The 17,232-nt window shown below is 39.3% G+C and overlaps 1 protein-coding gene across 2 annotated transcripts in view; it reads right to left on the bottom strand.

Moving 5' to 3' along the window:
- SCAF8 (SR-related CTD associated factor 8) overlaps window positions 1–15,987 on the bottom strand; it is an 88,489-nt gene extending 72,502 nt beyond the window's left edge. For both annotated transcript variants that reach the window (XM_062490046.1, XM_062490045.1), the window contains exon 1: window positions 15,907–15,987. In XM_062490046.1, the coding sequence (XP_062346030.1) occupies window positions 15,907–15,936 (30 nt within the window). In that variant the 5' untranslated portion in view covers window positions 15,937–15,987. The remainder of the gene's footprint in view (window positions 1–15,906) is intronic.
- Between the last annotated feature and the right edge of the window lie 1,245 nt (window positions 15,988–17,232).

Below are 17,232 nucleotides of genomic sequence, written 5' to 3'. Positions count from 1 at the left end.
AAAGATAACTGCCTGCCCTCACATAAAATAAGTTTTTAATAAACCAGAATAAAAACAAACAAACAAAAAAAAAAACAAACCCAAAACAACAAAATAAAAAAAATAAAAACAACAACATGGCTAAACAGTAAAGTCAAGGAAATTCTCTGAAATAAAATTATACACTTGACAAAATCAGTAGTAATATTCAAACAGATGGGGAGGAATGGAAGTGACCATAAACTGGCTGGTAATGTACATGCAAAAGATAGTGCAATCAAGATCAAGTTTGAGAAACAAACTGGAGAAAGCATGAAAATCAGCACTTTTCAGAAGACAGAAGGAATAACAAATCTATTAAAGTGCTTGTGCAGGACAATCAACACTTACAGGAGGACTCATAGGAGATAAAGCCCTATGGAAAAAGACACCCCCTTTTTTTTTAGATCTGCACACTAAGGAAAAACTTATCCCACACCAGAATCCTCCTGAAGTGTGTTTACAAGAAGGTAAATAACAAGCTCACAATGTGCAAAAAAACAAAGTATTGGAACACAACTCAAGAATGAAAGACTTGGTAGCTGTGATTCATGAGCTCTCATTTAAAACAGTCTCAATCTTATAGCTCTGAAAGACAGGAAAAGCAACATGAATTTCTGACAAAGGTTCAAAGGGGGAATTAGGAAACAATGGATCAGTTAGGTTAAATGTTTGTACCAGGAAAAAATCGCATAAATTACTCAAAAGAAAAGTATGAGTGGGGACACAGACAATACCATGCAGCTGTTTTAAGGAAAAGCCAAATCTGAGTATACTGTTCTTCTCTGAAAGACTCCAAGAGCACAGTGAGACATCACTGATATAAGACCAACTGGACCACCAAGACATATTTACCAAAGATCTCTCACAAAAGACTCCTAAGAAACTAAGCTGTCTTAAACAGGCCCTTGCATAACAAACCACCCAATCAATTGCTCCTTAAATACAGCCAGCAAACAATCTGAATGAACAGTCATTTAGTGCACAGTAAAGGGAAGTGCCAACAGAACCCACTTGTGCCTTCTGTCACCTATATTCTGGTTAGGACAAAGTCAGACTGTCAAAAGCTGAAGAGGAACATTGGTTACACTACCAAGTAATAATCAGGCAGACAAATTAAGCTCAAGTACACAGGAAGTAGTGGACACTGGCTTTGACGCTGGCTATTAACATTCAGCAAAGAAATCTGCTGATACATGAGAGATTGCATTAAAGGTACTCAAGAGTAAACCAGAAAAATGTCAGTAGTAAATGCAGTAAATGGACATTTAGACCTACCTTATTTAGGCAACAGCACTAACCTAGAGGGCACTCTCAACTGCGCAATCACCAAGGCTGGTGTGAAATCATCAGGGATAACTAAAACTGTGGAGAAGCTTTCAAGTGAAGAACAAAGGTTCTTCAGCTGGCCAACAGGATTACCAAGGAGAAGCTTATGTCAGTACAACCTCAGTAGTGAAGATAACTGGGAAGGATCTTCCTCACCTGTGGAGCACACCACATGAGATGAGCAGAGAGCAAGCAAGGCTGGTGGAATGTGTTTCCAAACTGCCCAGTGTGGTTGTCCTTAGCTTGGAAGGGCAGCTCTGGCATGTGCCAGAGGGAATTAACTCAGAACCTAAACTGTCACCGTGAACTTGTTAAATCTATGCCCTGATACCATAATGAAACACACTCACTCTTTCAGATAACTGTATAAATTACAGTCAGCTATGTGTGTGTTAGTATAAAATGTAGCTCTCCATTTAGAAGGTCTTATTCAAATTAAGTTCGAGCCATATCACATCAAGCAGCTGCATTTTTTTTCACAGTAGAAATAGTAGTTCATTTCAGAGGGTTGAAAGTGAAACACTATCATCTTCAAGTGCCAGATAAAACCAGAAGTTTCAGAGGTTTTGAAACAGTCTAGTTCATGTTTACAAGCTAAAAACAAAGAAAGGAGCACACAGAAACCAATATGTAAACTTAAAAAACACCATGCTTTAGAGCTGAGCTACTATATGAGTCTGAATTATGAAAAAAATTTTCCATTTACTAGCCACTTACTGCTTTTTTGCATATACATCAACTCATATAAAACATTTGCTCAAAGGTAAAAACTGATCAGTAGCCTTAAATGTCTGATTACTACTGAAAGGTATTTGACCACCAACTTGAACTGTTTTTTCTGGTTAGCTTCCTAAGTTCCCTGTTGTAAAGATTTGCAAAGTGAAAGCATTTGCACCATTTCTTATACGAAAACCCAGTAAGTACAGACATTTGCTGTTGAAATCTGAAGCATTGCTGTGGAAGCACCATAATGCATGGAGTCTCTTTTTAAAATGTACACTAAGAATTTCTCTCCAAACAACTGCACATCTATCACCTGATAATGATGTACATACATAATAAAACCAAATTTTAAAACCACCTTACAAGTCAATGGATCAATTTGTTTTTCCTATTCATTTAGTAACTGATTTTGCAGCAGAAAAAAAGAATATGCTGATCTCAATCAAACCAAAATCTATCTCCCATCTATCCTACCAACTCAAAAGAAGAAACAGTCTCCTGATATTTGCCCAGAAAAGACCATTGCTCCAGTATCCACCCAAGAGTCACTCTGACATGAAGACTCTCCTAAGCAGTCACTGCAACACAAATGCAACATCTGGGAGAATGCTGCTTCAGTTAAGATTGAGTTACTTAAACTGAAAGGTTAAACCCCGATTAAAGAAATCAACAACAAAACTGCAAGTATACATAAAAAATTTATACAAAGCTTTGTTTTGTACTGTCCATTCTTGAACAACAGCACATCAGAAAATTAAATATTTCCCCTCTAAATGTAGATGGCATTATCACACAAGCACAAGGAAGAAACAAAGACTAAAATTCTACAGAATGGGGTAGGGGGAACCAGAGGGGATGAGGTAAGAGTTACACAATCAATGACAAGTCACAAGGGGTCTGACTGGTAAGGTAAACCATTTTCAAACTATTAGCTCAGGTTTTGAAAAAAAAAAAGTGTTAAATAATTAAGTTAGAGCATTAATGCATGGTTCCTGTATGATCTTTGGGGAATATTTTTACTCTCCTCTGAGAGAAAAAGCATAGCCGAAGAAAAGAGAATACTTTCAAGTTACTATACAAAATGTCAGTGTTTTTTTCAAGACAGCACACTTAACAGTAGCATACATTTGATTTCAACGTCTATGGACATCTAATGATCCATCAGTTTATAATAGAAAGCCCTGGATAAGACTATTCTGCCTGCCTCAAGCATTCCAGATGACTGAACATGCTCAGCTCCAAATACACTGCAAACAATACAGGAAACTACAAAATACATATGAACATTAATCTTCTCAACCCATTTAAACTAAAGAAAACACCAGATAAAATTTACAGTGAATTTGTGAGGGGGAAATTGTTTCACTGGTTTCCAGTATGACAATTCCATCCAACCATATCCTACCCACACTGGCATTTTGATAATTAGGTGAGGGACAATCAATAAACCTTTGAGAGAAATATGCATGTTTAATTAAATGCTGAATACAAATCACAGGAAAACGTTACAGGAAAGACCTGCACGTGAATGGCACTTCAGGGACAAAATGAGTCCACAAAGATACACCTGCTACAAACCCTAATTTGCCTCAATGAAAGCAATTCCCAGGGTCATGTTCTTGCAAAGTAAGAATCAGATGACAGCCAAATGTCCATGTAAAGCATGTAACAGATTATTACACATATAGCATTAGAAGTTGTAAAGAAGATCAAAGTAATAATCTAAAAGTGGTTTCTAAGACTCTTTCTTACAGAAATGTACATCTTTGTATCAGGACCAGGCCAGCAATTAAAGCCAGTTAATTATATTCACAATTCTGTATCTTCCTCTATCTGATAAAACAGAATAATGATTTGTACAGCAAAAAGTAATGATGGGGAAAGCTAAGACACTACATATAAGGCAACATTCCAGTGTATATAAAGGTTAAAGCATTGTTAATACTAATTTTCCCCCAATATAATTTTAAATAAACCAAGTCCTCTTTCCAAACTTAGGGGGAAAAAAATACAGGCTTCCTTGAAGATCTAATGAACTATATGAATTATATGTCAGGATTGGGGGGGAAATGCAAAAGATCAGGTTGATGCTATATGTAAAGAAGTGAATTTCTGCTCTGCATTTTTTTCTTTAATTCTGTTAAGAAAACTGAGCTTCAAGAGAAGGCCTACTGAAAGTCATGGAATTTATCAGCATATTTCAAATTTTCATCATCCACTATCACAAACAACAGTTTTATCATTACAATCAGAATTAAAGAAATACTTAAAGTGAACTCTACTGTAACTACCTGTAAAAGGCAAACTCTGCTGTACACAGCTGTAGTCTGCAAGGCAGTACTACATGCTGCTAAGCTACAGCCAAAAGCTTCTCAAGTGCAGACCAGACATCAAGCACATGAACTTACACCCCCGAGGATGGGCAGTCACTTACAGAGCAAGTTACTACACATATCTGTGCAGTAATGGCAATGGCACACTGCACTTCTACAAAGCCCAGCACTCAATTCCAACATCTTTCATTGCTATTATTCAACAGGCAAAAGAGCCAGACAGCTGCTCCTGTACCAAAATTTTGAATAAAAACCAGAAAGAAGTACTAACTTTATTACAATTTTAAAAGCTTCATAAATAATATATCCCTTTTTTATACCTCTGCCACATCCTATAAGGACAAGGAAAGTAGCTGGGAATAATTTTTCATATAATTTTGCCATTTAATTTTAGGAGACTTGAAAGCTGTGAACAACCCTAGTCTGATGAGATACAAAGGAACAGATATTCACACAGACAAATCTCTGTAACACTGATACAGCAGCTATGGGAATAAACATTTTGATGCTGATACATCAGGACTCAGCCCATCTGTTAAGTATGAGATTATGACCAGTGTGAGGGATATCAGTTACAAATCTCCCTACAGAAATATTTTTAAAGTTTTCTCTGGCTGCTACCAGGACACAACATTAAAAAGACATAAAATAATGACATGGCACTAACCAGACACCATATATACTAACAAGTATCTGCAATTCCAATGCAAAAAAACAAAATAAATACTTAGAAGTCAAGTCAAATACATACTATCTTCATAAATTATGTTAATTTCTTTCATATTTCAATAGCATTAAAATAAATCAAATCAAATTGGAAACAAAGAAATAATCACTGAATTGCTTACTAAATATTAATAAGAAGAGTACTGTCATCTATTGCTTTAAAAAAAAATACACTTATCAACAAATTTCTGTTAGGTTACATTTTACACACTTCCCTGAAATTTAATTTCTTGGGAAAGTTACTCAAATTGCAAGCCCTCATCTCTGAGTGAGTAAGATTTTAACTTGATGCTTAGTAGGACCTATCTATGAGAACTGCTATTTAAAGCCTGTCAGCACTTTGTTACCCTCAGTCCTACATATACATGTTAAAATATATACCATAGATGTGCATGCAGGATGACCAGAATGGCAAATGCTCCCTTCAGCATAAGATATTTCAGTTTGGTCGGAAAAAATAAAAACTGTTCTTTCAGTTATCAACCAAGATGAGTTGCCAAAATTCAACATTAAAAAAAGTACAGAACAAGCAGGTTGCAACACAACAGCAACCTTCTTAATACAACTGTTGTCAAAATCAAAGTGCATGACACATGGTTTGAATTAACAAATATAAAATAATAGTCCATTTTCTTGATATCTAACTGCAGGTTCCATTAAAAAAAAAATTAAAGCAACCAATGACACTCACATGAAAAACTCAGCCCCTCCTCACACATCAGTTCCATTAGACACCACTGTTTATGTTTAAAGAGGACATTTAAATATTCATTCCAACCACTGTACAAGAAACAAAGCGAAGTAAGATGCAAAGGTAATACAGCAGTCTCTCCAGCCTATCAGATATCAGCATACAAAGTCAGGTGTTACCACCACTGCATTTGTGTAGCGCTTCTCCTACTTCTTTTGTTTTAAGGAAACACAATTATGACTTTCAAGTTTCCTGAACCCAAACAATTTGAGATGGAACAACAAAATTCCATTTTAATTTTTACATATTTGAGCCACCAGCCCATTACAATTGTTTTTAAACCCCTGCCATTACTCCTTTCAAAGAGAGCTTCTAAGTTCTCTTTCTACAGTGTGCTTTGTACACATGAACATAAAACTGGAATTCAAAAAAAACACCTGGATTTGGTTCCACTTTCCTGAACTCTACACAACTGCAAAACAGATGCCTACATCATATAATCTCTAGAACATACTCCACTAGTTCTTAGCTATTTATAAGTCATAAAATACAATTCCCCTTTTTGTCTTCATAGTAACTTGGGGTGTTTGCTGCATGGGAACAAAAACCTTAGAAAGACCTAAGTGGACCAAATAAAATACACAGGTGAGAGTGAGCACCAATGCCTGAACTCCTAATAACAGAAAGGAAGGATTGATCAAAAGATCCAGATAAGAGTATCACACAAGAAAACTAGGAAAATAATGGGAGCATTTCACTTCAAGCAATTTCATCATCTGTCCTAACATATGGCTAATTTCCATCATCAATATTTAATCATTATTACATAGCTAATTCTAGACCAAGAGGAAAACTGATCAGCTTATGTCACAATGTCAGTCTTCACAGATTTCCAGATGTGAGCTTGGGGGCTGCCCACACTGGAGAAGTACCTTCTGTCCTTGTTCCAATGCACTGGTAAAGCATGGCATAACAGAGTTAAAAGGCTTAAAGAAGTCTAACTATAATCACACCTCTAGAATTCTGAGACATGAAATATAGGAACAGATCTTAAACATTTTGAAAATCAGACTCACACATCTTCTCTGCCAACTGTTTTGAGAGCTCATGACAAAAACTGTCTTCTTGTGTTGATTTCAAAATATCTCCTTGGATATAGTGTAAAACCCCTGCATTCACAATGAAACTTAAGAATTCAAAATTAAAAAAAAAAAAGTAACCACAGTTTGTACTGGATTGGATTTCTTCAACCAATATATTTGTCATATAAATGGTCTTTATTTCCTGTTAAGTGCTTAAGTGCTCCACTTCACTCCTGTGAAAAGTTAAGAAGCAAGTGGTTACTACTCCCTATCTGGTAACCAAGTTTTGAAGACCAACGTTATCTGAAGCTGCTCCTTTTCAGTCAACCAGCTTTGTTTTGTTAATCTCTATCTGTTAATCTGATAAAATTAAATCAGATATAATTTATCTGATTAAATTATCTGATAAAAATCTGATAACAGATTTTGTTAATCTGTTATCTGTTAATATTCAGTACTCTGAAGGACTTTGATTTGACCAGGTCTTTCCACTGGCTTCTAACAATCTGGTTAATATATTCTAAGCTCTTCGTTTGGATTTACCCTCTGAAAAAGCCAAAAGCATTTATAAGTATGACATTTCTCGTTTTAAAACTGCAATCACACCCCAGTATTAGAAATGTATTTTTATCTATCATACTAATTTCTAAATTGTGCACTGAGAGCTCCATCAAGTCCTGCCACAAGGCCAACATTCTTAAATCGAAAGTTATATAGTGAGAGCAATTATGAGTATTTCGCACTTTAGAGAAAAACTATAGAATAACGGGTAGAAACCAAAGAATACACATAATTAATTCTACTTAAGTTTTTGAAAGTAACTAATGAATACTGAAGATGGAGAACAAAAAAAAAAAAAAAAAAAAAAAAAAAGTTAAGGAAAACCTCACCACTCAACTCTAAACTAATTTGGAAACACTGAGTCCTAGACTGAACCGCGCAAGATGACGGATCTTCTAAATTACCTTTCCGAAAAATGCATGCTATTTCAGTAATAAATTTTAATTCAAACGTGTAAGAAAGCTATTCACTTCGTTGAATAAAGACAGTGCACATTGTTCAGCTGTTACAATTTTTTATAAAGCAGTATTTACTTCAATCTTTCAAAACTGTTATAAACAGTATCTGTAACAAGCCAAAGGCTACAAAAATAGGCGGCTTTAACCTCTCAGGTGTTGTTACCCTTCACGGTTTTACTGCTCAGCCACCATCCACCCAAACCACCATTCCTTGCTACTACTGCCTGCTGGATCTCAGCTCTACCACTCTTCTTTGGGGCACATCTTCTTTTGTGCCCTCATTATAAATGGGAACCAGAACACTCCCTGCCAACCCCCAAAACCATCAATAGCAAAAACATTAACAAAGGCGCCAAGCCTCACCTTCCACACATGTAGTTTAGTAAATGAAACATGTGCATTATATTTCTGAATTTCAAAGCGTCAGCCACCCACTCATATAACCAAAAACAGGAGAAAAGAACAACCTCATGCTACCAAAAACTGTACCTAGTAAAAACGGCTGAGTTATGTAGGCAAACTCTTGCAAAAAGAAGCGGAAACAAAATGCTAAGTTGTTGTATATCCATAGTAGTGACCTTTGTGCAAATGCCACCTCACTTTCCAAAAGCCTAACAGCAGAAACAGCAGGCTATCACAAGAAAGACGCATTTCTGGTAGGGATAAAACTGACAGAGAGGGTTATGGTGACAATGCACTAATTTCTTCCTATTTCCTCCAAATGTTAACAATTAATTTTAAATTCTATTTATAAAAATGTCTCATTTTGATCAGTACATATGGCAAGAAGAGGTTACGTTTATATAAAATACTAGTACAGCAGTTAACTGGACATCATGTTTTTCCCTTAAAGAGCATGTACCCTAAAATGTAGAAGCAGCTCCTGAATAAGGTTAATAAAATTACCTACCTAGCTACTGCTGTTGTCAGTGCTCCCTGAGAAATACTGCAGAAAAGTAGCTCCAAAGAAGTGAAGAAACGGAAGGATAGAAATACACGCGCAACTTACGAAAAGTTAGGAACAGGAACAAGGACTAAGATTATTCTGAACTTTTTTCAAAAGTTGTTTTTGTTTTTGAGCTTTCAAAGCCAAGCTCACTGAGCTCTGGATGCACATATAAACAGACAGTTATACACCTCTGTCCCAGGCCCAATAGAGTTAACACCAGTTGCTGCTGGGGCCATGAATGTGGGCTAGAATCAAGGCTGAAGGAGCCACTCAGGATGAATTTTTTGGGGGCCGTCCAGAGGTAAAATGATGAACCAATTTTAGAGACAAGAAAATAGAGGCCCTTTTCTTAAGTGAAAAAACATCATTACAGGAGTAACTTAAGTACCATTAAGTATTTTTAAACCTGCCTTATCAAAAACTTTTGTTCTGAATGGCTTTTTTCCCATAAGAAAGCCATCTGGGTTACCAGACTCCACTTCTACATCTGTCATAGGAAAAAAGACTTGGTCATAGAATGGTTTGGGTTGGAAGAGAATTTAAAGGTCATCTAGCTCCTACCTCCCTGCTATGAGCAGGAACACCTTTCACTAGACCAGGTTGATCTAAGTCCCATCCAACTTGGCATGGAATACTTCCAAGGATGGGGCACGACCCAAACAGTGGCAAATCCAAACAAGACTTGTTAAGATAATTTCAATTACTCTGTCAAAGACTGTAGCCCCATGTACAATCTTGTTAAGCTGGGGACAATCAAAGGATCTGAAGTTATAAGAGTTCAGAAGGGCATTTGTTTCAAACTGCAAAATGGCTCACTGCTCTCTAAATGAGTAGCAAGTAGGATCAATACTTGTAATTATCCAGTTACAACTCCAGAAAGGTTGCAGAAACTGGAGACCTACACAACCGCTCCAGGCCCACAATGATCTGGTCTAGATCACAGCTTAAGAACAAATTTAAAGTCTAAGACTGAAAACCTAGTGATATCTGTCCTATACTATTTCACTAAAGAAATTAGGTTCTTCAGCAAGATATGCAACAAAATAAAACCAAACCCTAACATTTTGGGCCTTTAAACACATACTTGCATGAGCATGTCTTTACAAGGCCAGAAGTCAAAGTTCTGTGGCCAATGAAAATCAAAGGTCAGATCAGTCGCTGAAAGTGTGATATTAAAACTGCAAATATTTATTCAGCACACATGGAGACATTTAACCAGGTGAACATCAATTTAATATTTACTGCATCTTGAAGAGAAAAGGACTTTCCCTACTCTTTAAAAAAATCACTGAGAGCCAGCAATGTTCAACTCTTGCTGGGAAACAACAAAGTAAAATATTTCACTGATACAGCTACTAATGATCCTGACAGTAATCAGGAAGCTAACAAATTCTTACATATTTTGTTGCATCTTAAGGGAATTAATATAAATATTCATGCTTTTTTTGAGAAACACTACAGGATTATACAGCAAAATGAAATAGAAGACATTTTTCACATCCACCCCAGAGGTTAACAATGAAAAACAGAAAAATATGTGAATGAGATAGGAATCAGATATATGAACGTCTGAATGCAGATGCACATATCACTTTTCTTCCGACAAAAGAAAAAAGTAAACCAGACATTTGCATCCCAACTTGCCACAATAAAGTTTACAAGTAACAGAACATAAATGGGGTTTCAGATAAACAAAAAAAAAGGAAAGCTTTAAACTTATCACAGCTGCAGAGTCCTTCAAACAGCAGAGGATATGAAAGAAGGTTGTACTCTTTTTTACGACTTATAAAATACAGTGACAGAGAAAACAGATACAGGTTTTGTCATTGTCACAGCAGCTGGGAACAAAAAAACCCTTTGCTGGCTTTGGCCAGCATGAAACATCCAGCAGAATCCAAGAAAAATATCTTGAAAGGGAGCAGCTTACGTGTCTTTTCACTGTTCTTTAACATAACTGCTAGTACCTACTTGCACTAACCAAAGCCCTGGCTGCTCATTTTATAAAGCATCCCTTTTTTCCTCGCTTTCCCCAGTTATTCAGCATCAATCTCTATTTAGCATGAGGCATGCCATTTAACGTTTTTTAGTGTCAACCGGCATTCTTTCACAAAAAAACCTGCCTCGTTGACTTAGAATATGCCATAAACTAGTCTGAAATAGAGTATTTAGCTTAACCTTCTCTACTTTATGCAACCATACTCCAATACCCAGTATTTAAAATGTGGGTCGTTTCCAAGGGTTACATTTCTGAAATTGTAGACCAATGAACTGCTCCTCACTGACCCTTAAAATACACCTTCCAAAGAATTGTCATGATAAAAGTGGCCAACCTAAAATGAAGTGCAAATGAAGTACAGAAACAACAGCATTACCAGTAAATGATTAGCGTCTGCTATGTCCCTACCACTGGTCAATTTCAGAATGAACCCAAAAGCAGCAACAGTCACTTTATATATCATCTTACTTGACTCTCTCAAAAGCATTACGCACACGAAAAGCTCAGTGTACCTTATGATAAACTATGCAAAGACAACCATTTTCATTGTCAATAACAGCTGAACACCAACCTAGCAATGCTGCAGAAGTTTTAACTATGACTTTCACACCCTCAAAGAGAAAAGGCATAGGAACCCACATCACTCTTTAAACAAACAGTAATCACTACCTTAACCTTACAGCACTTTATGTGCATCTCACTTTAAGACGTCAGCTATTCCAAGTCTCCGTAATGACACTTAGTTTTCTATTCAATTCTCTTGTACATTAAAGTATCAGCATCCAACTGTACAGCCAAGAGAAACTGAGCTTTTCATACAAGACATGCTCAAGTGAACAAAGGCATTTCTGAAAGGAATCAGAAGATTCATGACTTTCTTGTTCCCGAGTTTCAAGGGACCAGCTTTGCCTTATTCTATTTTACCTTTTTTAAAATATACAATCGTCCTCTTCTCAACTGCCTCTCCAATGTCATAACATACAGCTGAAATTTGTGGCACTGGATGATAACATCTATTGTGTATTGGATTCAACTACATAAATCCCAAATCTAGATATGCTACCTAACTCTCCTGAGTAGGTTTTACCATTACTAACCTTCTAAATGTCTGTAAATCAAAGATGTCTCAGCAACTCAAAATGAAAACAATATTCAATGATTTGACCAAAGCATGCATAGCTTATGCAGGAGATATTTTTGCTTTCTTTTTAAAGAGAATGCAAAAACAAAAATATCAGTAATCACAAACAGCAAGACTTCATGAAGCTCATACATGAAGAGATGTGTGCCTGTATGTGAGTAAAAGTACTGATAAACTTTAAATTATTAGAAATACTATGTTTAATTGAACCAGATCAGTGAATTACTATTGCAGGTTTTAAAGAAATAAGTATCAAGTTGAATTTGCTCTGTCTTTTCAAGATTCCTATAATTTCATTCTTACAGATGCAGTTAATATAGCTAAACAAAGCATAACTTCAAATGTTCAGTTTGTGTCGTACTTAAAAATGAATTTGCGATCTCCATCCCCCCTAAAATAAATTACAATCCTGTGACTATGTGACTGCAAAATTATTTACATTTATTCTGCATGTTAACATAGAAATAAATTTTAAAATCATTAAATGTGTTTTAGAATTAAAATATCCATTGGTCTTCTTGTTGATCTTCACATTATAAAGTGAAAAATAATTTGGCTTGCCACGGCAAAAAGGACAAATATTGCAAGAAGAAACTGTGGAGTACAGCACTCAAAACCAACTTCAAGTACAGTACCTAAAAGCAATGTGACAATGGCCTGCTAGAGTTGATGACGACAGCAACACTTTTAACACTGAGCTGACTATATAACAAATACTGAATTTTAATTATGTACATCTGCAATTAAATCATGGCCATCTGAGCACTGGAACTGTGAGGATACACATGCTTGCCTCTAGTTCATTTCAGTTCCTCTTTAACAAAATATATTTTATAGTACAGAGAATTTCAAGCACTTGAGGCATTTTCTTCTGTCAAGACTTCTTGAATCTGATTTTGTACTTTTTGAAAAAACTCAGGGCCTGAATGGAGGCCTGGAAGAAAATGGCTCTGCAGTGGTAAGCCTTCATGGTGCCAGCTGTAGCAAATGATAAACTCTGGTACAAAACATTGCCAATTACCTCAACACTATATTAAGTCAGTTGCATATTATTTCCATTTTCAGTTGCCAAGTAGTTTCAATCAAATAGGAAAATATCAACTATTACATGAAAACAATACTGAGCATGTTTTGTTTAAGAGCTTGATTATTTCTCAGCTTTAAATTTATCTTTCCCAAGACTTGAAGTATTAGGGCTTATTTTACACATACAACTAGGTACAGCACAGACAGGACTACGTATCATCACTAGACACTGAACAGCTTTCTGCAATAGCTACCATTATTTCCAGTAGTTACTGTTCAAATAAACTTGAAATTCTTCTAATTGAATTCATGACAAGCCTATTCTAAGCACTTCAGTCCTGACTGCCATATAGTATAGTTATAATACAAGATCTTGCTCGGCTCACATACAATTCTGGAGTTAGCTATACTTCCTAGATGGATAGCTGTCTTTATTTTAGCTTCACTGCAGAATCCAAACATAAATCCTCCCTTTAAAAAAAAAACAAACAAAAAAATCAACCCCAGAAGTACTCAACTGGCAGACTTGAGTGTTTAAATGCATTAGAATGTTCCTTCTAAAGCATCATCTGGTTTTCACCAGTAAGTTACATAAACTGCTGTAAAATTATTAACTGAATGCAAACTGCATAAGAGAAAGTATTGTAAAAGTTTTTAATACAATTTATTCTGTCCCATCTGCTGCTAAATTTAATTTACATCTATTTTAAGCCAAAAAACTGTAAAACAGGACTCAGACGTCAGCTCTGGAGTTTAACATGACCTTAAAACATAAAATAAACAAAGTACAGGATTTTACAAGTGAAGTACCAGTGTTTTGTAAATTAATCAAAACCAACAGCAGGAACAGCAATATATAGATTCATACACTTTAGCTAATTCAAATATTTAGTGACTATTTCATAGCTCTAAACCACAAAGTGTGTATAGGTAAGTCCAATCATGGAAAATGACAGGAAGTTAAAGTCCAGTTCTGCACTGGATACAGAGATGTTAAGAGTGGCAAGCAATAACACTCGGGATTCTTCAGCTGTAGCAAGTGTGGTACCATTTACTTCCAGGATAGGGGTTTGTTTAGTCACGGCATCTTTAAAACCTTCCCATTATTGTAGCCCAGCATTCAAATACAGACAGAGTTTAAATCAGAGATGCTGTCTATATCATAGCAGACAAGTTGGTTAAAATGACACTGCCAAATCTTCTGCATCTTCTTTTCCAACAACCTACTGTCTACCATTTTTTAACCATTTAGAAAATTTAAGGCATAATCTAAAGCTTTCCTCTTCAGCATGGCTGCCACCTTAAGTCTCAGACTTATTGTTACAGTACTTATACCCAAGTGCTCAGCAAGTCAGTCAGAAGCTGTTTTTCAACATGGAGAGGAAGACTTCTGCTCCTACTGATAGGTATATAGAAGGAAAATGTTCTGAACAACTTATGTTCTTCTGTTCTTGTGACCAGATTCTTCCTTTTCCCTACATAACAATATAGCACATATGCCAATCAAATAATAGAATAGGAATAAAAGTTCATAGTGTTTATTTCTCTTCTAGTGGCCACAATGTGCTTTTTTCTACTTAATAATTCAAATTGCATGAAGTACAACACCCAGAATTGCACATCAGTTAGAGCTGCACAGCTGCTGCTGAGTTACTGGAAAGTACCTGCTCATTTTAAAAATCTATCTTACCGTGCTTGTAGAAACAACAGCATGGTTGCCACACTGTTCCACCACAGGTCAAATGAAGCTGCATTACTTAAAACCATTAAAACGGTACTACATCCCTGCTGGGGCTTGAGAGGGCAACTGAGAGGTTCAGCATGTGGGCAGTCCGTAGAAGTATACATTGTGACAAGAGCTGATACTTTCTAAGGTCAATATAAGTTAAAAACTACTTTGTAAAATGTGGGACTTCGTAAAAAAAAAAAAATTACTTGTTTTTCTTGCTCGTACATTAACTTCAAAATACAAATTATACTCTCACAATGAGAGCAACAAAGCAGAGTTGCCACAAGAACCATCTCGCAATAAAGTAAACATTAGCTCCCAGCACAAAAGAGAAGCCAGGTGCAGTATGAACACCTCAGCCTATATGTATGCATGTGTACTTGGGTGCCATAGCCCGCTTTCTGCACAGCTCTCTGCTTCAATGCTGGATCTGAGCTCTAAGCAGCATGTAGGGAATGCCTGTTTCCATCCTGACCACTGCGAATATACTACTGTTAAGCACGGAGACGAACCTCCAATGCCTTTGTATTCCTTTCCCCAGATTTAAAGCTTAGCCGCACGAGGTTAAAAGTGCGCGCTGGCGGGGTTCGAATACACATATAATTCGCAAGGAGGAAGAGGGTGGAAGGAGAGACGAGGGAAGGGCTCAGTCCCCGTGCCCGGCGAGCCTGGACACCCCAACCCCCCCCACCCAGCGCAGCCGCCTCGGCCGCTGCGTGAAGTTGGCCGGGCATCATACGCCCCACCGCAGGCCAGGCGCCGGGAAGAGACCTCTTTCTCCTCCTCTTCCTCGACCTCCCCACGGGTCCTCTCCTCCTCTTCCAGCCCGCCGCCAGATCTATTCTTCCCCTTCAGCCGCCCCCAGCCTGACGACGGAAGAAGCTGGGGGGGAGGGGGACGTCTCCATTACCCTCTCCACCCTCCCGCTTCCAAGGGACGGCGACAACGGCCCTTTCCCGCCCGACGCGGGAGGGGAGTGCCGGACCGGCCTGCGGTAGCGCCCCCGCATCCCTGGGCTCCCCGCAGCTCCCCCAGTTCCCGCAGCTTCCCCGCTGCAGGAGGGGGCAGGGAAGGCGCCGGGCCCGGGGGCCCCGCCCGCTCCCCGGCCCCGAGGAGGGGAGGCCGCTGGCAGGGGCTTACACACCTCGCTGTTAAAGGCCTTCACAGCCTCCATGTCGCGGCGGAGGCGGGAGCCGGGCGGCTTCTGTCCGCTGATGGCGGCCGGGCCGGGCCGGGCCGGGCCGGGCGGGGGCAAGTCTCGGTCCGTGCGTGCGTGCGCTCCTCGCTCAGGGGCCGCCCGGCCTCCTCTCCATGGCCGGTGGCGCAGGGGGCGGGCGCGGGGGGACGCGGGCCCCGCTCGTTTCCGTCTCCTCCTCGCCCCGCTTCCCGCCCGGCGACGCCGGCGTTCCCTTCCCTCCCTCCTCCCCTCCCTCCCGCGCTGGGCTCCGGGCGGCTGCGCCGGCAGGAGATGGAGGAACAACGCGCGGCGGCTGCGGCGCGGGCGCCAATATGGCGGACACGCGGGGGCTCCTCACAGCGCAGCGCCGGAGCGGCGCAGGCGGCTACAGCGCCCCCTGCCGGGCAGCGCCCACACCGCCGCACGGGAGCGGCCGGGACGGCGCCGAGCCCGCCCCGCCCGCTGCCCTCCCGCTCCTCCTCCTCCTCCTCCTCCTGGAGCGGGCGGGAAGGAAAGGGTTACGGGAACGAGGTGTTAAGCGCTGCTGCGTTTCGTCACCGGGAGGCAAAGCCCGGAGTTCTTGGGACAGCGTTGTCACCGTTTCCGGATCCGCGAACCGTTCACCTCCTCACGCCCGGCCCTCCCTCTCCCCGTGGCAAGGCCAGCCGGCGAAACTGGGAACGGCCTCCACCCTTGAAAAAAGGCAACGGGATAAAGAATCAGCGAGGCGTAGGAGGGCAAAAAATGCAGTAATTCCATACGCTCACAAGCAATCAGTACTATTTATCCAAGAGGAAAGGAAAAAGCCTAGACAATCGTAATGCAAATCTGTCACAAGCCCCCCGTGCACTTACTACATGAATATTACAACTCAACAATCCCACTTCAAAAAGTGTTCAAACCTATCACCAGGCATTAAGGCATTTCTGTTTGACTACCCAGGGCATACTGCCAGGTTAAGTTTTGGATAGGGTGCACTTCACCGTGCCCCCAGCACCATGCCAGACCAGCAGAGCACTTGCCTCTCTCCCTAAAGCACAAACACCTTGCTTAGCTGAGAAATCCCAGCAGGACTGGCTCTGCCAAACCAGGAGGACTTACTTCCAGGGCATAGATTTTTGTTTCCCCAAACACAAAACCACCACGTCTCACCTTAGCCAGGAAGAGCCTGAAGGATCTCGGAAGCCCTGAAGATGAAAACTTAGGTTTATCTTCAGTTGCTGCTTTTCCCTGCTTGGTTGTGTCCTTTCAAATTTACTGATACAGTAGAGATATGACTGTATTGTTTCAATA

Source organism: Cinclus cinclus, chromosome 3, assembly GCF_963662255.1.
Source record: "Cinclus cinclus chromosome 3, bCinCin1.1, whole genome shotgun sequence".
NCBI lineage: Eukaryota > Metazoa > Chordata > Aves > Passeriformes > Cinclidae > Cinclus > Cinclus cinclus.
This window is presented reverse-complemented; position numbering and strand designations above follow the sequence as displayed.